Source organism: Dipodomys merriami, unplaced genomic scaffold (genome assembly GCF_024711535.1).
Source record: "Dipodomys merriami isolate MVZ:Mamm:240054 unplaced genomic scaffold, mDipMer1.0.p SCAF_1, whole genome shotgun sequence".
NCBI classification, from domain to species: Eukaryota; Metazoa; Chordata; class Mammalia; order Rodentia; family Heteromyidae; genus Dipodomys; species Dipodomys merriami.
The window spans coordinates 101216979-101240172 of NW_027202270.1; the positions used below are offsets into that span (position 1 = coordinate 101216979).

A 23194-nucleotide genomic window follows, 5' to 3' on the forward strand; every position below is an offset into this window, starting at 1 on the left:
CCATCCAAAAAGCTGGAAGTGGACCTGTGGCTCCAAGTGATTGAGCCCTAGCTTTGAGCACAAAAGCCCAGGGACAGCACCCAGGCCCTGAATTCAAGCACTAAGACTTACATTAAAAACAAAAACAAAAACAAAAACAAGTGATGAATGACAGAGTAACTCCTCAGAGGACCTTGGCCTTTATGGCTCCAGATGTCACTGCTATAAGGTAATAGATCAAAGCAGACTTTGATCCAGATTCTCACTCTACCATGGTCACTGACAGTATGTAAAATGGGACAGGGTATATCAATTCAGAAGACTGGTATGAAATTACACACAGTATAGAAAGTATCTGCACATAGTCAGGAGTGGTTGATATTGAAATGATCAAGACCCAAAGCACCTCACCTTTTTGTTATAACTACCCCTGCTCACTAAAGTCAAAGCAATGACACAATGCCAAGTTCTACAGGAACATACATTTCTATGCATCATGCACACTTATGAATGACAAGAGCAGGCAATTCAGAGTGCTTACTTCTCCCCCTCTCTCGTCCCCACCATGATTTCCTGTCTGCTTTCACTGCATTTTCAAGTGATGCTAGGGGGCCAGTAAAATGAGTCTTGTTTCTCACCCAGCTCTCTCGAACTATGCCTCCAGTGACATGCTGGGGCAAGGGGATTTATCCAGAATGCATCATGAGTAGAGGCCTCAAGGTCTTAAGAAACAGCATTGCTGGCTGGTTTTAGGATAGAAAACAAAAGCCTAAGGAGGTTAAATGACTTGTCCAAGATCACACATCTGGAAAAGAAGAAGATTCTGATCTCAAATTCAGGTCATGATTCCAAACAGCTTGTACTTTGTATAGAAGCATCTGGCTGTAACTACAGTGGACACTATTACAGTGTCTAAGCCTCTGGTCAATCAGTATTAGGGTTTGAGGGGTCTTAGTGGTCCATGCCACTGGAGAAGAAAGTCCTCACCATGCCATCATGCAGAATGGCATATTGTGACTTCTTGTGTTGTGCCCTGCTCAGGGCTTGATTCTTGGGAGGAAGTGGGCACAAGTCCAAGCAGGTCGGGTGGTAGAAATAGTGGTCTGAGCCTCTTCTCTGCGTGACTGGCTTACATGAATATGCAACAGGCAGCACCCCCAAAAAACCTTACTTTGTATCTCCTACTTGTGCTTGCCATCCTAACAATCAGTAGTCTGTGCCAAAAGGCACACTTTAGTATTAAAGGAAGGCATTAGCCTCTGAGATAGGTGACACAAAATATTTATTAAAGTGCTGTAATTGAACTCCATGCAAAATGAGTGACTTCCTCATAAGTCACTAATCCCCAAACAAAATAACCATCAAGAAATATTAAAACACACATTCTATTAGTTTCATTTAATTTCTTAATTGCTCAAAGTCAGTTTACCCATTTATTGCTGTGTGAAGTGCTTAGAGACAAGGCGTACATTAAAGGGATTATTTCCATGTAATCCCCCCCTCCCAGAGGGTAGAAGCTGATCGCTGAATCCTGATGTTCTCTCAGTAACAATACAAAAGGGAAGAAATAGGTATTGTCAAATTATGTTGTCAGTGGTCAAGTAACGCAGTCAGTGAATGTGATTTAAGAACAAGAGAACATACAATTTTCAGCAAAAAGTTACAAAAGCCCCTTTTTTTTTCAGGAAGAGCTATTAACCAATCTGAGTTTAGCCTCCTCTTTTCCTAGCTCTACCTGTTGGTTGATAGATGTGGAAGATGTGGAGGCTGTTAAGATTTTAATCAAATGGTGTCTGGGAGTAGATGTGATCATCTTATGGGGACTTAGAGTTCAGTAGGGAATAATTGCTCTGAACATTATACTCTCTGTGATAACTCACCCATTGCTGCCATCCTTCTTGGCAGGGTGAAAGGGTACAGATTTGGTGGAATTTGGAAAGATGCTGGGTATTCTACAGGACTGGGAAATGAGGTGGGAAGAGGTCTAGGTAAATATCTATCAAGAAACTTGTAACCAAGTGGAATATTCCAGCAACTTCTATAGACCCTTCCTAGCTGGCCTGAGACCATCTCCAGATGACTGGGAAACCCATTAGTGACCCAGAGAAAGCTTTTCCTTGTCCTATTGCTAATGCACCTCTCCATGCTGTAATACCTACAACCCAAGTGCATTATATTAGGGGCATTACAGCTATTCTTAAAAGGAACATTAGGAAAGTTCAGATGTAAGGGTGGTCCTTATCAGCTGCTGTGCCCCCTCCCAAACAGCCAGCCACCCAGACAGAGGGGCCATGTCTGTCAGCACTAAAATAGGCAAGGCCTCTGTTAAAATAGTTTACAATCTGCCTCTGTGTGGGGAGCTAGCCTCATTCAAAGAGTACACAAAACAAAACACTTCTGGAAAAAGAAAAAGAAGCCCTTGAGGAGATCTTGTTCCATGTTATTTTATTAGATTGAAGGCAAAACAAGCTGATACCACTGGGGAAAAAATGGCTACATCAGACCCCAGATGACCACTTTTGCATGGAAAATTCTCCATATGCCTACTGACCTAATGGGTAATCTTTAATAAAAATTATGCCTTTGCATATATTTGGAAGTGGCACTTCTTACAATTAAATTTACATAGAAATAAGAGGTGATGTGTAGAAATAAATCTTGGAACTCTGTATTTTTTTAAGGGAAAATATTCTTCCCTTGCTACCTCTGGCTGTTTCTATAACTGTTTTTACACAAAGCCCAACTTCTCCATAAGAAAGCTGTAAAATTCAGTCAATCATCCAGCAAGTCAACCAAACAGGCAAGTCTGTATTTGGTGATGGATGGATAAAACAGCCAGATGAAAGGCAGACTGGCTTTATGTAAACGACAGTGTATAAGGGGGACAAAACTGGGGCGAAACAATTGCTAAATAAATACATTAAGGGGAGGAGAAACAACCACAGGTTTGTTTTTTTTAATTTCAGTTTGAATCTTAAAATGTTAGAAGATGAAGTCAGAGGCAGCATGGCTGCAGGCGGCTGAGCATGTTTTCATTGCTGCTCAGAATCCAAATCTGAGAAACCTGTGACAAGTCTTTCCCCACCCTTTCTCGTCCCTCTCTAGGTGGAGCTGACAGGCAGCAGCGTCTTTGACTATGTCCACCCGGGAGACCACGTGGAGATGGCAGAGCAGCTGGGCATGAAGCTCCCGCCTGGGCGTGGTCTCCTGTCGCAGGGCACCGCTGAGGATGGAGCCAGCTCAGCATCTTCCTCTTCTCAGTCCGAGACCCCTGAGCCAGGTGGGAATTTCAGCCCCAACGTGTGGGTTGGTGGGCAGGACCTTTGCTGAATGAGTGTGCTCCAGGTACCCATGTGAAGAGCCTATAAATAGGTCTCAGGGTATTTAACGATTCCACACAGCTTTCGGTTCCATGCAGTAATTAAATAAGGAGGAGATTGGAAAATAAGGAGACATTTTAATAAGTATAATCCAGAGATCTAATTTCAGTTGAACAATACACACTGAAGGCACTCTTTAGTTTCTCTTGCAGATTACGAGAGGAAAAGCTTCTCATTTGGAACGTTTGTACTTTGATTATTACCAGGACTCAATGTAATATGTATATTTGTTATTTAGTAAAATCTACAAGAGAAGGGCATTTTAAATGTTAGCTTGTGGAGAATTAAAAGTATTAGGGATTTGCGGAAATCTTGGGTTTTCTTCCCCTCGCCCCCACCCCACCTTTTTTTCCCCTAAAGCATCAGAAGGTACTTGAAAGACGTGAACAGATAAATTAAGGCTAAAAAGAAAACAGAAATGGCTACATTTTCAACTGCCTTTCCACCCTCAGTATTTAATTAGATCAATTGTATGGAGGAATGAACAGAGGTGACATTCCTCATTTGGGATTCATTCCAGGACTCTTATAGACTTTGCATTCAGAATGTTCCCATTTTCATTGTGTTGTACTGATGATAATTTAAGTATTAGGGGAAAATCCATTTATAAATTAAACAAAATGACTTGATATCCATCAGTCCCCTAGTTCATCAAGCTGTTCAAACACAGGGAAGATTGGCTGGTCGGTCTGGGTCTTCCGAGAGCGCTGGTAATTAGATCTGCGAAGGATTTATTCTTTGCTGATTGGGGCTTTAAATTAATTGAAGTTCCACATTTGTGGTTTTGTCCTTTTTGTACTTTTTTAGAGGAGATATTTCATATTCTTGTGTGGTGGAGTGCTTGGCCAAGCAGCAGTGGTTTAAATGTTAATTTTTCTCATGAGAAGTTTAAGATTTTTAATGAATCAAAGACTGATGTGAAGTGCAAAGTTGTATTTGCTTGCTTAGGAAATTATTTTTTACACTCTTCGAAGATGCTTGGAATTTTTTTTACTTCATCTGTTGTTTCAAACAGATTCATATAACACTAGAGCATTTGATTAGAAAGAAAAATGGAACAACTAGTCAAGATTTATTACTAAAATAACTATACTTCCAAGAAAATATGTTTGCTCATGCAGATGAGGAAAAAACATATTTTCCTCTTTGGGAAATATTTTAAATCCTGTTAGAACCTTGTTGAAGTTCCTTGGAGTTTCCAGAATATTCCTTATTCTCAGCGTTGGTGGGCATCCTTCATTAGCCTTATGCATTAAAAACTACAAAAAAATATTTAAGACTGTTCAAAGGAAAATCATTTTGTTCAGGGGGAAGTCATATTTTTAAGCCATAGCTCACTGCCTGTACTGAGTGGATATGTCAGTGCGATAATTGGAACTGGTTTTCTGTCATTAGAGGGTTCAGATGTGGGCATATTTGAGAAGTAGCATGTAAAAATAGTTTTCAATTCTTTATTCTGGATCAAGCAACCAATGTTGAATCTTCATAATTCAAACATGCAGTATGAAAAATTTTAAGGTTAAAAGCCTTGGGAAAGTGGACTCTTTTTGTAGATTTTTACTAATTTTTGGATGTACTGTGGGTTTGAACTCAAGGCCTGGCACATTCTAGGCTGGGCCATGTGAGCCACATTCCCAGCTCTTTTTCAGGTTGTGTTTCCCATTATACCCAGTGCTGGCATCAAATGGTAATCCTCTTCTCTATGCCGCCTAAATAGCTGGGATTACAGCTGGGATTGATCTATACTTGGCCTGTAGTTGAGCTAGAGTCGCATTAAGATTTTTCAGGGATTGTTCTCAAACCATGATCCTCCCAATCTCTGCCTCCTGGGTAGCTGGGATTACAGGCATAGTTTTTGCTCAACTTTAGAAGGATCTTTTCAGTCCTATCATCTAAATCCCAACATACCTATCTTTCTATAACAAAACCAACAGGTCCCTTTTCTATTCTCTGCTGAAACCTGATCCTGGTAGGGAGCTCACTAATGTATAAGGCTACCTCCTTCCATTGCAGTTCAAATAGAATTCACTCCTAATTTGGAACCCAAACCCTACTTGTCATCCGAGACCACACTGCAGAATACTCCATCTTTTCTATTTTTTTATGTTTTTTATTGTGAAATTACTGTACAGAGGGGTTACAGTTACATGAGCAAGGTAATAAGTACATTTTTTTATCAAGCATTGTTGCCTCCTCCGTTGTTTTACCCCTACCATCCCTTCCCTCCCACTTCCACAACTACCCCCCTTGCCCTCCCCCCCCCCGCCTAAATTGTAAAGTTTGTTGTTCAACAGTGTCTTGTACATCTCATTGTTACAATTGGTCAACCTGTATTACTCCGTCCTTTCTACCATGGCTATTCGATGGTATGGTCCTAAGAGCCTTACCACCCTAGACATCCTACCTGTCTGTGCTTCAGTTTGTTGATGACTCCCTAAATATGTTTCTAGTACAAAGAAGAAAGACTGTCACCTTTCCAGCATTGCTACTGTAATTCAGTTAATGAAGCCTAAGGTTAAATTAGGTCCTAATCGAAACCAGATTACCCTGGCCATTCATACGGGGCTTGATGTCTCTCCAGATCTCTGGTGAGGATGCCTTGTCATCTGGAAGAACCTCTAAGTTGGTTTTGCCAGGGTATCTGCTAGAGTCAAATGAGCAAATGCAAATAAATATTCAAATACAAGAACCAAGATAAATTTGTGCCTTTTATAAAGCATGAATAGGCATAAGCCAAGTCCAAGTGCACCACAAAAACTCAGTTCTCACCTATTACTAATTCTAGATAACAGAACACATCTGTATTTCTAAAAAGAATTCCTTCAACCATCACCATCCTTCTCACCTTTACTCTTTTAACATTGAAGTATAATTGAAAGGTGCTATAAATTTATGTAGCCTTCCTCTAGCCATCCTAACCAGCAAAATTGAAAAATCTGCTGCCTATATCCCATAACAACTGGGGCTCATTAGCCACACTCACATCAGAAAGGGCTTTCTTCCTTAAGTGTAGCTCTCTCCATTAGAGAGAGTCAAGCTATCTTAGCTTTAGAAGTCTGTAGTATTGGTTAGTTTCAATCTCTGGCTTAAAAAAAAAAAAAAGCAATTAGATTGACTGCTCAAATACTGAAAAGCAGCAGAGGGTGCTACCTTGAACGAAATATCTTCACTAATGCAGATGATCGCTCCAAGGGAATTACTTAAAAAGTTCATGTCAGGCACTACATCCCAAAGCTGCTTATGTTTCTTAAAAGCTGAAAGAATTTTAACAAGATTTCCTAATTCTTAATAACACGAAGGAACATTTTTGAAGACTGTTGTTCATTGCATCATAATCTTTTAAACTCTGATAAAACACTGATTCCTTTTTTTACATACAGATGTAATTTGGCAGGAAGAGGGATATCGATATACAGTTATTATGAAAATGAAAGGACTAGTAGGTAAGGAAATTTCCAGAAGGCCTGATGTGTTCAGTGTAGCATTACTAAATGACTGGAATCTAAATAACATTTGGCATTATAATAAAAGGAAATAAGTGACTAAACCAGACTAAGAGGCAGTGATACTGAGCTGTAATAGGAATTCTATTTCTTTGAGCTGCCAGCCCTGTGATTGTCTTGTCTTGAATAAGTCTCAAGGTAATGGGGGGAGGGAGATCCTGTTGATGTGGCAGCAAATCGAAATGAATATTTTTCATATATGCACGTTGATAAATAGTTTAGTAGCTATTTCTCCTATAAAACTCTTAAGTCAAACATTAGAAAAATAAATCAGTGGCTTTGTTTAAAGGTTCTGAAGAGTCCACTGAGTAGTAGATCTGAACATTTTGGAAAGACTTCATGCCACAATTTCTTCTCTGCCATGGGTACCAACAGCATGGGGAGTTCCATACCTTCTGAACACACTGTGCAAAAGATTCATCTTATTCCTGTAGATCTGTCTGTATTTTTTCATTACTCTTAATGATTCTGCAATCTTGGGATATTGTGTGTTAACTTCATATTTTTATAAATGTCAATACCTGGTCTTCTAAATGTTTAGTAAACAGGAAAGGTGTTCTTTCAAGAAATCCTGGGGGGAACTGGATTTGTTTTTTATGAGGCTAGGACGTATTTTCCTTGAGTTGTATAGTTTTTACTTGTTCCTAGATTTTTTTCCAATTATAAAATTATTTATACTTGTGAAAAATTCAAAGACTATAACCAAGCAGGAAAAAATAACACCAAACAATACCTACTATCAAGAAAAATGCTATCCATTATGTTATACATACACACATATGTATTATGTTTTCTCTCTATAGCTAGATATGAAGAGATATGTGAGATATGTGTTTATGTGTGTGTGTGTATAGATACACACGATGTTTCTGTCTTCAAGATGAAATTTCCTATCTGTCCCCAATGGCTGCTTCCCACTAGCTAACCATCAGCACCCGCTGTAGGGGCACTGGCAGGAGTGACATACCCCGGCCCTGCTTCAGAGGGAATTCAAGGAGGGCCAGGGCTCCTTGCAGCTCGCTGAATGGGTGTGAGCACATAGGGAGAGAAATCAATAGTGCACTAGGATTTAGACAATTTAGCAAAATGTATGAGACAGGACTTTAAGTAAAGAATAACTATAGTGTGATTAACCCATGGTTGTCTAAAATACAGGTTATCATGTCTTGTCTCGGTGTTCAGGTGGAATCTAGCCTTTTTTTTGTTGGTTAAACATACATAGTAGTGTCATCTCTTTGCTTGTATGCCTAGGTCCTGAATGCTTTAAAGGCAGGAAAAAGTAAAAACTAACTACTCTATGCACTAGTAAATTTTACCAACTCCTGATTCTCTAGGAACAGACCAGTTCCTCTAACTTTAAATGATAAAATTAGAGAAACTAGTCACTAAGAATAACAACAACCAAAAAGAATGTAAAAGAATTCCCTGGAGATCAAATGGAATTTTGTTAAAAAAAACTGATTGGATATAAAATACACTTGCACATTTATGGATGAATTATTTGCCATCTGGTAAATGATTGGGATGGATTTTTTTTTTAGATTGGTTCAGGTTTCCTATCAATGAACTGAATTTAGCATCTAAGCAAGAGAAACCATCTTACTAACCTCACAGCCAACCCCAGTCCCCAGACAATGTGACTGTATCTACAGCACTCTCTGCTGTACTGCAAATGTCAAACAGAAGGTGTAATGGATTTAATATTAGTGCTGGCCAAGGTGTTGAGGGAGCTGTTAATAATGTCACTCCAGTTATTGATCTGAAGCCTTTAAAAATCAGAGAAAAGTGAGAGATCCCCTATTGGGGAAAGGCACACAGTGGCTGGTTTTTATTGCTAATATATTTCTACATATAGAGTGGCAACTTTGGAATTATGTTATTGTCATTAATCAGTATGAGGTTTTTAGAGTCATTATATGGTAAGATAGTATCAGGGAGCTGTTCTGAATGCCAAGTCTAGAGAATATAAAAAGGGCTTGAATTTTGGGCAATGATTACAACATTCCTACAAGTTGTCAAATGTTAGGAGGTTATTAGTACCAGATTTGTACCTGGTGACAATGTCAGACCCACTGGAAGTACAAACAGCACACCATGGAGTCACAGGGAAGGACTGTACTCTTCTTTTGCCTTAGCACAATGCTGAATACAAACAGTGTAGTGAGTGAAGAGAAATGGATTTTCTTCTGGCAATGAGTATACCTTTTTAAGAAACTGCTAATCCTTCTATCTGAATAGTATTTGTATGCAATGAAATTCTCGGTTTCCATCGTCCCCAACTAATAAATGAAATTAAAATGTATAATTTATGTTGAATGTTTATCAAACTGTAAATACACATTTAATTCTGTTCCATATTCATTCAACATAAGCAAAGATAAATCCATCGGATAATGCTCTGCAGTGGTCTCTGATGGATTGAATATGAAATATCTCTGTTGGGGCCAAGGCAGTGATGGAAACAAGTTCACAGTTCTCCAAACCCACCTGAATCCTGTTCTTGGGTGCACACAGGTGTGGCACCTATTAGAAAGCACCCTAAAGGAGATAAATCTTTTCATACTGCTAAGAGATCAGAGCATAAACATAACTTCTACCCAAGACTGTATATCCAAAATTATTTATTCTCATTAACTAGATCGTTATTTTGAAATGAAATATAACAAATCCTTTTGCCAATCCTGAATGTGCTCAACCAGCAAACAGAAGCCAATACTTGATAGGTATGTGTTGCATGTCTATAATCTCTGAACTGTGGATATGAGGATAGAAAGTTCAAGGTCAGTTACGGAAAGGTAGGAAAGGATAAAAAGAAGGAAGGAAAGAAAAAGCTAATATTCTTTTTAGCAAGATTTTTTTTTTCAAAAGTGCTTTTTCTTTTCAGTGTAAAAAGTAGGCAATTTTAAATTTCACCTTTATCCCCAGCTAAGCTAAACAAAATTGCCCGGAACTTCCACAGAAGGGAAAACTCTTTTCTCCAGCTCTCTTCTGGGATTCAAGGTCTGGATACACTTATCACCTTAATTTGTGTATTCGTGGGCTTTGGTCCTTATGAGTGTCTGATGAGGACCCTTGCAAAGCAACCGTGTACTTCTGGAATCTTGCCTGAGGGAGCTAAAGAAAAATAAGATAAAATCGCCTCTTTCTAGTATTAGAGCTCTGCCCTTCCAGGCCAGTTCCCTGAATGCACAGCTACAGCCTTAGGCATCCTCTGGGATCTAATACCTTGACCCATGAAAATCAGCATTGGCCACTCTCTTAGCTGCAGAGGAGCAGCCTCCCTTTCATTCTCTGAAAAGATGCTGGATCTCAGTGAAGTTCCAAATGCCATTCCAAACCTAAGTTTCCCTTCCAAAGTTCAGATCACAGTGGCTGCAACTGTAACAAGTACAGCTTCCGTAGAAATTAATATAATTTCCAGGGTAGCAGATGTTTTGTTCAAATAATAGAAGCAAAAGCCTCTTCCTCTCAAAATACAAAATAAGGACACACACACTGCATCTCTTGCCATGTGATTTCTTGGGATTCTAGCAGTATGAAGACCATCACCAAATGTCACCCCTCCATATTAGACCTGCTGACACATTGGACTGAAAACCCTTTGTACAATTGCTTAATGAAAATTTTTTAAAAAGAAAAAACACGACCACCAGAACTACCAGCCAGAATAAATAGCTTTTCGTTAGAATACAAAATAGGTTTCCCCAGTTTACATGCAGTATTTTCCCCAAAATCTTTTATTAAGGATTTAGAAAGTCAACTTTTAAACCCAGTATTAACTTTTCTTACATATCTTGCAAGGGGATAATTTTTATTTCCATTTGCCTGTAGTAATAAGAAACATTACTTTTCACTTTCTAAAATGGAATCCAATACAAATTGTTAATGGTGACCTGCTTACCACCTTTTTAAAAAAGTGGTTGTCTTTGTCACTGGATAATTAAAAATTACAGATTCTATAACCAATGCTTTGAACAAAGCACAAACTATTTGCTATTTAATACATATCACTGCACAGAAATTCCATCCCTGTCCAAATTATACCACTCTGAATTCTTCAGCTGCACTAAACAGCAGACTTACAAAGGACCAGTTACCTCTCATTGACTGAGCCTTGCAGGGGGCACAGATCAGAAGAGGCAGAACTGGCTGGAAACCATTTCCACCCCTAGTGGGCAATTTACTCATGATTGCTTGGGGAAAATACTGGAAATATTGCTTCTGTGTAAACTTTGCAACTTCTTGTTGTCAACTCTTTGCCAAACAGTTATTTCCAAGTGTAGCTGTAGCAGCAAAGCATTCTCCAGCTACTGGGATAGTGGTGGGCATTACTATTCTACTTGGTGTATGCAGAGCCCCCAAACTGCTAATTACAAGAGTTAATTCACACTACATCCTTCTGAGTAGGTCGGTATGTTATCCTTGTTCTACAGTTGGGGGTGAGGATGAGCGTTTTAGAAATTCAAAGTGGCTTATCCCAAGCCATACAGATTACTTTTAGCAGCCAAGATTAAAGCATGTGATACAGGGTTGGAATATGTGACAATCCAAACAAATAGATGGAAAAAGAAGAAATTGCACACTAGTAGAAACCAAACCATTGGACTTTTCTCCAAGGAGATCCTGAAGGCCAAAGAAAAGCCTAATTATTTTCATATATTATTTTTTGAAGATGTTTTTATATCAATAAAATATTAGTCTCAGTCAGGCACTAATGGCATACAACTGTGATACTAGCTACTAAAGAGGCTGAAAACTGAAGATCAAGGTTTGAAGCCAGCCCATACAGGAAAATCCATGAGATGCACCTCTAGTTAACTACCAAAAAGCCAGAATAGGAGTTGTGGCTTAAGTGGTAGGGCACTAGCCTTGAGCAAAAAAGCTAAGGGACAGTGCCCCAATCAATACTGGCACATACATACACACAAGTCATTATTAAAAACAAAAATGTAATCATTTTCCTTGCTTTCATCCCTGCATTGAAACCTCTATGCCATAGAGAACAGAAAGTAACATCTGAATATAAAACACAAGCAAAATTCTACTAGAGTATCTTAGTCTGTGTTCACTGTATGCCTCCCTGGCCAGGAGCACAACCAAAATTGTCACTGAGTATGGGACCAGGCCTTGCATGATTTCTCCAGCCTTTTCTTTTAAGACCCAATCTCCTAAGGCAGCCAAAAGATAGAAAAGGAGAAAGAAGAATAGTGTCCATTGGTGGGTGGACATGTCCCCCTGGAGGTGTCCATTCATGGAACACAATCAAGGTTTCTTAGGACCCTTACAACACACTGACAAATGTCTGTTGGTAAAATTAGATTGAGAAGAGATAAGAACTTCTGTCCTATCAAGCTGTAAATTATCCAGAGTAAATTTTCACTCCAGACATAGGCCTTCTTCCTGATAGAGATTTTTTTTTACAGATTTCTCAAGAAACACTGAATGAGTATCTGTCATGTGTCAAACATTACATAAAACACAGAGGAAACCAAGATCAAGCTCCCCATTCTGGGAATGGCCTTCATGAGGGGGACACGTGAAACCATTACTGCCATGCAGGAGTGTGGTGGTGACAAGTACAGGAGCACAAGTTGGCAGAATCATCTCAGTTGTAGCAACAAGTGTGCTCTGGCATGCCCAGATACGTTCACCAGGAGCTTATTTAATTAAATACCCCCAGACTTTCGTAACACTGTCTCTGCCTCTACTTAACAGGTTCATGGGAACAATATTGCCTCTATGAGGCACATTCAGGCTCTGTAGAAGTGTCCTAAATGGGAGGTGCCCTCAATTACTCTCTCTTGTACTTCCACAGGCCAGTTCTACCAGCTGGATTGCAGGAAATCCTAGCCTTTTTTTTTCAGCCTTTTCTACTCAAGGATAACTTTGTACAAATATTGTAATAATATTAATGGTGTGCTCATAAACAGTTATACATCCCAGTTATAAATTGTTTACTTTTCAGCATAACTCTAAACCAACATTAGAGATGGCAAATGGTTCTCCTCACAGTGGCGTTGTCTCTGGATCTAGAATTTGGGTTCAGGCTTTTTGTTTTGAACACTTTGCTAGGTAGACCAGAGATTCAGGAGCCGGATGGGACCCCTGCCTTTAGGAAATGGCTCATCAGTAGATTTACACACAGTCAGCAACCAAGATAAAAGATGAGGTTGCTCTCTTCAGTTGTGGCATAAAAATGTCAAGTAATATAGGAAATCAGAGAGAAATTCAATGAGTGTCAGCTGGTTTGACAAGGTGGAATGGCTTGTGCAGCCTGCTTAAAATCAACCTGTGAGCAGAGAGGCAGAGACAATCTTTCGGGAGGCATCAATGGAAGTGGGTGGGTGAGACTGCTGCTTTAGGAAGTTAAGAAGTGGTCTTGTCTTCCTCAGTAAAGAAAAGGGACATGCTGATCTAGGCAGGGACCAGATCGTGGAGCAGCTGAGATGCCAGCATGAAGCATCTGGAATTGGAATGATACACTACATCTCACTCCTTTAAAAAAAAAAAAAAAAGCAGTGACACAATCAAAACATTAGTTTATTACTTATCAATTTAAAATTCAAATTTAGAAAGGTCATATCATACAACTCCCCAGGAGTTCCTGAGTCTTTTATGCAACATAATTGTTCCTATGCATGGAATGTTGTCTGTGTGCCAAGCATTCTGTGAAGCACATTATGTACACTACCTTATCCATTCCATTCAAAATACTGTGATAAAGGCACCAGGTTTTTGTTTTTTTTTTTTTTGCAGACTGTTACAAAGTTTAAAATAAAACATACAAAAGCCTGAATGTTAATAGATGTATTGTCCAGAATTAGAACCCAAGCAGCCTGACACAAGCCCCATTCCTCCAAGGTACATACCATCAAATCACTTGAAATAATTGTGGAGGTCCTGCCTGGGCCCAGCAGAGGGGCTGGGTTGGGGGGGGGGGGCACTCATCATTCTTCCCTGACTAACTACTACTGCCCTAACTACTTCCTTTGAATAGTCTTTCCTGTAATGTAGATAACTTACTTTCACCATACATCATACTAGATCCTTGAGTTCTGCAAAAATGTTCTGATGGGTTTAATAGAGAAGATTGGAAACAAAAGAACATTTCAGGGAATTCAGTGAATGAACAGACTTTGGCAAGAAGAAATTATTGAGAGGCCTTGCCAAGAAAGAAAAATACAATGATTTAGAATTAAGATAATATTTAGAAAAAGGCCCAAAGTACCTTGAGGATAATCTTTATCTAGGAGCTTATGTTGAATACTCTAGAAATCATTCAGATCTTAAGTTTTCATATATGATTGCAATTAACAGTCCTACTTGTACCAGTCTTATCTTTTGTTAATTGGTAATAGAACCTTTAAATTTTTGAAAATTAAAAATTTATATATACTTGTAATAATGATTTTTGTTTTTACCATACTGAGGTTTAAGCACAGAGCCTTATAGTTTTCTAGGCAGGTGCTTTATCCCTTGAGTCATGCTTCGAGTCACTTTTGCCCAGTCCTGGACCATGCTTATCCTGTTTGAACATTCTGCCATAAGTTGGATGACAGGCATATGCCATCATAACCAGCTTTTTCTGTTGAGATGGAAATCTCATGGGATATTTGCTAGGCTGACCTCAAACCAAGATCCTCCTGGTCTCAGCCTTTTGTCTAGCTAGGATTACAGGCTCAAGACACCATACTCAGCTATAAAATGCTAATATGTAAATCCTGTCAGTTTCATAGCTATTCCTCTATGGTTTATTCAGGTATATCACATGCCTTAAGTTGATCATATCAGAAGAAGTTAAAACTCTATTCACATTCACTGGGTAAAGTGGCCCTGTCAGCCCCAAGGGACAAGAGAAAGCACCAATAAGAAGATTGTAGTCTAGGCCCATTCAGGCATAAAACAAAACTCTACCTCAAAAATAATTAATGCCAAGAGGGGCTGGGAGGCATGGCTCAAGTGGTAAAGCATTTGTCTAGCCAGCTCAAGGGCCTAAGTTCAATCCCTAGTAGCCAAAAAAATAAACGATCTCTAGCCAAAAAGATAAACAAGCAAAAAAAAAAAACCCTCTATTTTATTTTATTCAATCATCCTTTTTTTTCATTGAATAAAGAAAATGTTTATTTGGAAGTGGGTAAGAAGTGTAGTGATGAGGTTATTTAGTTTACAGTTTGGCTACTAAAAGTTGAAGCAACATGGCTCAGGTTCTGGAAAGGGATCCTTTTGACTGTGTCACCTAGTCATGGATGTTGAAAGCTGAGAGTGAGTGTGAGAGAAAGAAATCCCCAAACAGGAAAATAGAGAGTCTATGCCTGACAAGAGAATGGACTCAATGACCAAAAGACCTCCCCTCTTAATTTAATAGATGGATAGTCCAGGATTCGAACCCAAGCAGCCTGACACAAGCCACATTCCTCCAAGGCACATACCAACAAATCACTTGAAATAGTTGTGGAGCTACACCACTTTCTCCCAGCCATAGTGAAGTTCAAATGTCCAACAGACTATCCCTTAGAGGTTAACTCAAATTATTTTCTAGACAGAGTGATAGTAAACTTTTTCTTTTTTTTTATTGTGAAAATACTGTACAGAGGGGTTACAATTACATGCAAGATAATGAGTACATTTCTTATCAAGCATTGTAACCTCCTCCTTTGTTTCCCATCCCTTCCCATCCTCCCCTTGCCCCCCCAATCCTCCCCGCTCCCCCTCCCCCCCCCACCAAAGTTGTAAAGTTCGTTTTTGGCATAACGACTTGTACATCTCATTGTTGCAATGGGTCCACCTGTATCCCTATTTAAACGATTTGTTTTCCCCCTTCCCCTCCACAAATTATTCCAACATCAAATACAGTGAAAGCAGGGCTTATACTGTGGAGGAGGGACATACAAAGCAACAAAGAAATAATCTTATAAATGTGTTAGAAACAATTGCATGAAAGAAAAAAATTGAATACATATCTTAGGGTTCATTAGTAAAGTCTCACTAACACCCCTTGAAGCATGGAATTAAGCACTACAAATGGTCTCGTTTCTGTTAACTGTATGTCTCTCACCTCTTCTAGAACCTTCGTAGTGCAAGCATGCTCACACAACTCAGAGATCATCAACTTCCTTTGGTAGCTCTTTCAGATTTTTTTAAATCAGTTATCAGGGTGCCTTTTCAAGCTTTTCTACAAAATTAAGTTTCCAGATGAATCTAGTAATTAATTGAAAATTTTTAAGACTAAACCTATCACCCCAAGTCCCACATATTTTTGGTATCGTGCTGGGCTTTTGAGGCGCACACTATCAAATTCCTCCCTATTCTTCAGCTACCTAGAACATATAAATCTATAGTTCCCCCACCCCATAGCAAGATAAAGTATAAAGCAATAGATTTAAGTATAAAGATATGATTAAGGCTACTCCCAGCACAATGGTGAAAATCAGAGAATAGGCTGTTTTGTATTATTGGTAGCAATTAAATGACATGTCTTAGATTATACATTTTAAAGACTACAGTCTAGTAATTTACAGAATACCCTGATAACAGGAAGCTGATTACATATGAAGATGACAATCCTGATTCCAATTTTAGGACATACTTGTAAACTATTTCTGTATCTATCACAAATATACTACATAGGGCTTTGGAACCAGATAGTCTGTGTTCAGATTTTTATCCCTCAAAACTCTGCCACTTACAAGATATGTAACGCAGAAAATTAATTAATTTATAAGTGCCTTGTTTTCCCCATACAAAAATTTTAACTGTCTAATTTAGGCTGGAGAATGAGCCAAGGATAATCTCCTATTGGTTTAATCCTCAAATGAAGTAATATAGTCACATACCTTATAAAGGATATGATAGATTAATGCATGTAAAACACTTAGACCAATATTTTATCACATAGGCGGTACTTGATCCATATTATCATTAGTTTTGTTGTGTATAGCATTATTCTATTATTAAGCTTATTCCTTATGGGAAAGCTAGCCAAAGACTAGGTGACAGAAGTTATAATCTGTGTATTATATTTGAATTTAGGTTCCACTGACACCATGGTCCAGGTATATGATGTAGGAGTCTGGATTCTATATGGGACACACAATACCCCAAAGGTGTGCTTCTAAATATACAAACTCCAAATGGGTTCCTTTTGTAAAGACGCCACTTCTAAGGAAACACTCTTTTAGAAATAATTGACCCATAGCTTCCTAATTTCCATTTACCATCTTTGAAAGGCACAATTATTTTCATTCACCTTTATTGCCTACATAGTTTTCTTAAAAACATTACCCATGGTTCATAGTTCTTACGCTCAGAGGTCCTTCCCACTGCTCCTGGATTATCCACACTAAGCATGCCTGCAGCTTCCCTTCTTCTCAGACTAGCTTGGAGGATATCCAGTTCCACTTCAGAACAGCCTGGAATGTTAATCTCTAAGGGATTACAGCTTTCAGCCGGTCCCATTAAAATGTATATGAACATAACATACATAATGCTTTCACTGATTTTTTTTCCCTTTTTATATGCTTGGTTGTGATGATGTGGCCACAGCCACGACATGACCATGCTCCACAAATGACAAAGTGACCCTACATTGGATGTTAGGTCTCCACGACTTAAGGGTCCTTTTACTACCAAATCAGCTTTCATACAGCCTTCTGGTCTGCACAGCAGAATGGGTAGAGGACTCATGATTGAATTGAACTTTAAATGAATCAATTTATTTTGTGTAGTTGGACTTCAGTTCATCACTGCTCTTGAGAGATGAAATGAGGGTAGATCTGGTGGATTGCATCTATAAAAGCAAGCAGGATGCCCTGGCCATAGATACTGTATATGGACTTAAATAAATAAATTAAGAAACTCATTTCACATAGGCCACCAAGCAGTCATGAGATGTTAATGACTTTTAGTCACTGCCAACCTGGACAAAATTCAAACCAATGACCTATAGGTGAAAGGCTCTATATATCCCATTACCAATCCCCTGAGCCATCCAGCCACCCCTGACAAGGTATTTTATCATACACAGTACTATAGTCTAAATTCCTATACTGTCAGGAAATCATTTTCTATTTAAAAATTTTAAAAGCTTATCAAAGAGAGGCAGAAAACCTAGTTCCTCAAATGAAGGAATCACTTCAACTTTAAAAAAAGACTTTCAGAAAAAGGGGAACAAATACATTGTGTTGAATTTTTTTTTCATCCACTTTTGGTCATCATGTTTACACCACTGCACATTTGATTTTGCCTCTGGATATATAGCAAACTGGTATATTTGGGAGTTCCATTAAAAGAAAAGTCATTAGTTTTCGCTTAACATTTGTGTAAAACTGATTTGTTAAACCCATGGTGCCTTCTATCCTGGCTTGTTTTTAAGTGTCATAAATAAATGACTTCAATGTCCCACAAGACAAATGTTCTTTAATCATCTAATGCACTCATTTATCCTCAGCCGTAACCTTAGTCCTAAATTAAGTCTGTTGCAAAAACATAACTTCATCAAAAAACACCCATCAATCCTACATAGTTTTGATAAGCACATTTAAAAAACATAAACAACCAGACAGTTGCCAATCTGGGTGAAGCCCCATCACATTTAGGGGTTATTCACCAATGGCCATATTTCATGCCCACACCACCAACAGAATTATAATGCAGAACAGATGATATTTGGGCCTTCACCCAGTTTGAATTGTGAAATTGAGGGTGTAGGGTATAGTTTACAAGAATGTAAAACAAACAACCAAGGAACAGACAAAAGATTATCCCCTTTCCACATCAGATACATTTAGGGTTTATTTTCCAAAAAAAAAAGTATGCTGTAGATGCATTAAAATTTCATGATCATGTATTTAGTAAATTGCATGTCATGCCTTTGATTAATTTTCATTTGTTCATGGTCCTAAAACTCTGTCACAGAATCTGGCTGCTCAGAGCTCATACATGAGTAATGATTACTAAAAGATTTGGTGCAAGGAGAAACGAAGTCAAAGTGCAATGGGCTAAACACTGCACTAAACTAGGTACTTAAATATCTCATTACTAAGAAGTCACATAGTTTGGTGAAATCTTAGCTTTGACAGGTTCCCCATGTTAATTCCAAAATAATTCTTCTATCTTTCATTTGCCAATGGTCCAATTTCACAGTAGGGCAAAAACAATCTTCCTGGTTTCCCAGTGGCTTCATTGGGTCCTGCAGAATTATTACCACAGAAGCCCCTGGGGTTGTTGGATACTTCCCTCCTAACTCAGTCTGAGGCTTTAATTTTTTTGTTAAAAAATAGATAAGAACATTCAGCAAATAGCTACATTGAGAATAAACTCAAAAATTATCACCAAGGTCCTTCCTCTGGCATAATTTGTCAAATCTGCTGATAGGAAACAAATTCTATTCATAAAGATTTTATTTGGGAGGGGGGTTACTCTTGTGATTTGGTAGCAATTCAATTATAGTTTTGTGAGATAGTGAGCCCAGAGAGGGAATCCAGACTGACAAGAAATATGACAGGACAGTTACAGAGTGTTTATGCAATTAAACTTTCACTGACAATACCTGCAGAATGATGAATGCGTGGGCGGAGGTGTGTGAGCGCAGGCAATGCCCCACAAGTATTGCCCATTTTTCATTATTATACAACTGTTCAGATCTTTCCAGAACAGCCTGAAGTGAGGTGGAGAAGAGAGTGCTGTTCACCAGCATGTTAACCAAATGCCTTTTTTTTCCCCTTTCCCTCTCTCCAACGGGTTGTGATGTGCCAGCGATAAAAGAACATCTATTTTAGAGAAAAATGTTTCAAAAAGATTAAGATTTACCCTGAGTTTGACATATATTAATTTTGGATACCAAAAGACGTTTTTCTTCTGTTTTTTTTTCTTCTGTCTGCAACTTTATATCACTTCTCAACTGATAGAAGAGTGCATAATTAAGCTGTTGGGTTATTCATTTTATGCAAGCAGGTGCAAAAGGGCACTAGAAAAGTAGGATTTTACTGATGGTAGATTAAAAAAGAAAGGAGAAACTTAAAAGCCTTTTGTAGAGAACCACAAAAGCTTACAGAGATTAATTTGGTTGGGCAAAGTCTGTATTGTATGTCTCAGTCTTCCAAGGATATGTGAAAGCAGGAATGTAGCAGGATTTCAGAGCCTCTAAAAGGACTGTGGAGTTTTTCATATTGTTAATAACCCTTATTTTGGATCTTTTTGTAAGACCATCAGTTTTGAGGGTGATTTTTTTTGTTTTTGTAAGCAAGCATTACACACTGATGTCTTTTTTTAAAAATTAAATTGGCTTTCATTTGTATATAAGATTAGAAATGCCTGAAATAACCGAACTAGTAGCAGAGTAGATTCCTTTCAGAACCCAGAGCTTGGCTGATTCATTGTGTAGATTTGAGTGAGAAAACAGTCTAGCATATGTCACAAAGATGCAAAGGGCTGATGTGAAAAGCACATGCCTTGCCTTACTATTTACACATCTATTTAAATTAATGAGATTGACTTGGGGTAGGGAAATGATATTCATTATGGGCAAACCATTGATTCTGTGATTTTGACCTCTAAGAAAGTGCTTTTGATAACAATGTGTTTTTGTTTTGTCTCCTTTCATGTCTGATGTTCCTTTGTTAATATTTTCTTAAGCCTTCTGGGGATACCAGAAAGCTTTAGAGTTTTTACAAAGAATATTTCAGTTATAACCAACTCTCACATTTTTTTCTTGTATTTGCATCTAGACTCAAAGGCCTACATGCCCATATAAAGAATATTATAAATCAGACTCACATCTACAGACTCTATTTACACAATCGCACCCATTTGGGGGATTCAGTGAAATAACTGGTCACCTTGAAGTCAGAAAATTTCTATCAACCTTATTTGTTCTAGAAGCAAGTTGACCAGACCTTTCTATCAAACCAATCAACCTAAAAAACCCCAAGAATTCATCATCTAAATACAAGATTTTATAATCACCTCTCTTGCCAAAAATCTGCACTCTATTACATAAAAATATTGATGTCATTAGATGTGATATTTTCATACACACTAAAATTCATAGTTTAAAAATATTGTTTTCACATTACTTAGGTGTTAAAATTACACGGTGGTGTTCCTTTATTTTTGAAAAAACCAAACCTAATCCTGTTAATTCAAAGTGAATAACAAACAGGACTAAGACTTTTTCCCAAGTTGTTACATTTATTCAACCTGCTTGTGTTTTGTTCTTCATCATAATTATTTCCAAGTCAAATCTGCACTGATTTCCTTGCGGACCTGCGTACCTCTGACTAACTTAAAGAATTGAGCTGGGATAATTCACACAATTCCTCGGGGGTCATGTTCACTGTTTTTTTTCAAGGACATTTTTATTACAAAGCTGATGAAATTTGCATATTAATTCATTTCTTTCAATTTTTTAAGATTAAATGTTGTCAACATGTATCAGTGCAAGGCTCTGACAGTGTTGATGAAATGGGTCAGTCAAGCTTGAACATTTAGAGTAATGCAGCCATCTGCAACCCCCTGCGCCCCTTGTGGAGTTTCCTGCTACCACTGCAACTTGATTAAAAAAAGTTTTATTCAATGCAGGATATTAAAACATTATCTAAGAAATGATATGTGTCAGTCTTGCCACTTACCCAGAAAGTGAATCAGACAACAAAATAGATCTAAGGAGGTCCTTGCTGACTGGGAGTTAGCATCCTGTCCATCTTCATTAAACTACAGCCAAAATATCTCATCCCAAAGCTTTGCATTTAGTAAAAGGAACGTAGAACTTGAGTTGACTGTTTCCTCTCCTGGTGTGATTTACAAGTCAGAGAAACTAAGATGGCTGGTAGGATACTGAAGAGCTACTGTAACTTATTTCTCAGTGTCCTGAGAGTTGGACCTGCCCTTTATGATTTTATTTTATAACCACCAATAAGCACTAATATTCACTGGTCAGATCTAAAGTCCTCCAAAAATGGTATCCAGAGATCTTAATTTCTATCCACATAACCCAATGTGAATGTTAGCTGCATTGATTTAGCTGTCTAGTTTGTTAACTGTCAAAACAAATCCTCCATCAAGATACTCAATAGTATTGCCTCTCCATGTGAGCCATTTGTGTCTGTGTCTGCATTTTTTTTTTTTTTGGTTGAAGGCTCTTTGGAATGGACCTGATGCCCTTAATAGATTCCAAAGCCTTATAAAGAAAGATATTTCCTGGATGTTGAGCTGGGGTAGCAAGGCAACCCATCACCATGTCATTTTATTTTTAATTGGATAGCTACTAGAAGAAACCCCTTCTTGGCATGAAAAGTTGCCCACAAAACTATGGGTCATGGGGCCTGAACTCTGGGCCTGGGTGCTGTCCCTCAGCTCTTCAGCTCAAGGCTAGCACTCTACCACTTGAGCCGCAGCGCCACTTCCAGCTTTTTTCTTTTTGCTTATGTGGTGCTGAGGAATCGAACCAAGGGCCTCATGCATGCAAGGCTCTACCACTGAGCCACCTTCCCAGCCCCGCCCATAGAACTATGTGACCCACCTTTCAACTCCTATCTCTGTTTTCAGTGCGCTATGAAAAAAAGTATTTTCTTTGAAAGCAAATTGTAGGTAAATATAGTCCTATGCTAACTGCATCAAAGGCTGCTTTTTCAGATCATTCCCTCCTAGCAATACATTTCCAATCAGAACATTGTCCAGTATAGGAAATGCCATTAGCTAGAAAAGCTTGTCTCCCAATGTGAAAAAAATATGGCCTCATCTGAAGGGAACAAAAGAAAGAGAAAGTAGTCTAAGAAATGGTTTTATCTCGATTTTGAATTAAACTCCCAAACTCATATTGGATTGAAAAATCAAAACCAGACTTCACATTGTCGAGTTGGAAAATGTCAGATATGAAATATTTAAACTGTGGAATACAGTCTTCGACTTTGGGTTATAAAACTTTAATTTTGTGAGTTGGTAGCACTCCAATAGTTCAATATTTTTAATTCTACAAATCCATGTTTATTAACTTTCAAGGTTTAAACAGTATCACCAAGTTTATTGAAACTAAATTATTCTGACTTGGGAGAGCTATAGGGTAGCTATAATTTGTTTCTATTTCTAAATAAGTGACAAAGACAAAAGAAAGAACAAATAAAAGTAATTGATTGTCATAACAACCCCTTTGTATACTTTCAAAATGACCTAAAACTCTAGCTGACCATAGCAACAAGAATGCAAGCCCACATGGCTTTGACTAGGGGTTTTCCAGCCTACATCCAAGTCCAACGGAACTTAAGATGGGGTTGCCTACAGGCCATTAAAAAGTGATTTGCCAGCTAGGTGGTAGTAGCTCATGCCTATCTAATTACT

General features: G+C 38.3%; 1 protein-coding gene across 5 annotated transcripts in view; it reads left to right on the forward strand.

Annotated features, from left to right (window-relative positions):
* Npas3 (neuronal PAS domain protein 3) overlaps positions 1 to 23194 on the forward strand; it is an 890187-nt gene that overhangs the window by 757976 nt on the left and 109017 nt on the right. For all 5 annotated transcript variants that reach the window (XM_070026490.1, XM_070026480.1, XM_070026491.1 and 2 more), the window contains one exon: positions 3085 to 3259. In XM_070026490.1, the coding sequence (XP_069882591.1) occupies positions 3085 to 3259 (175 nt within the window). The remainder of the gene's footprint in view (positions 1 to 3084; positions 3260 to 23194) is intronic.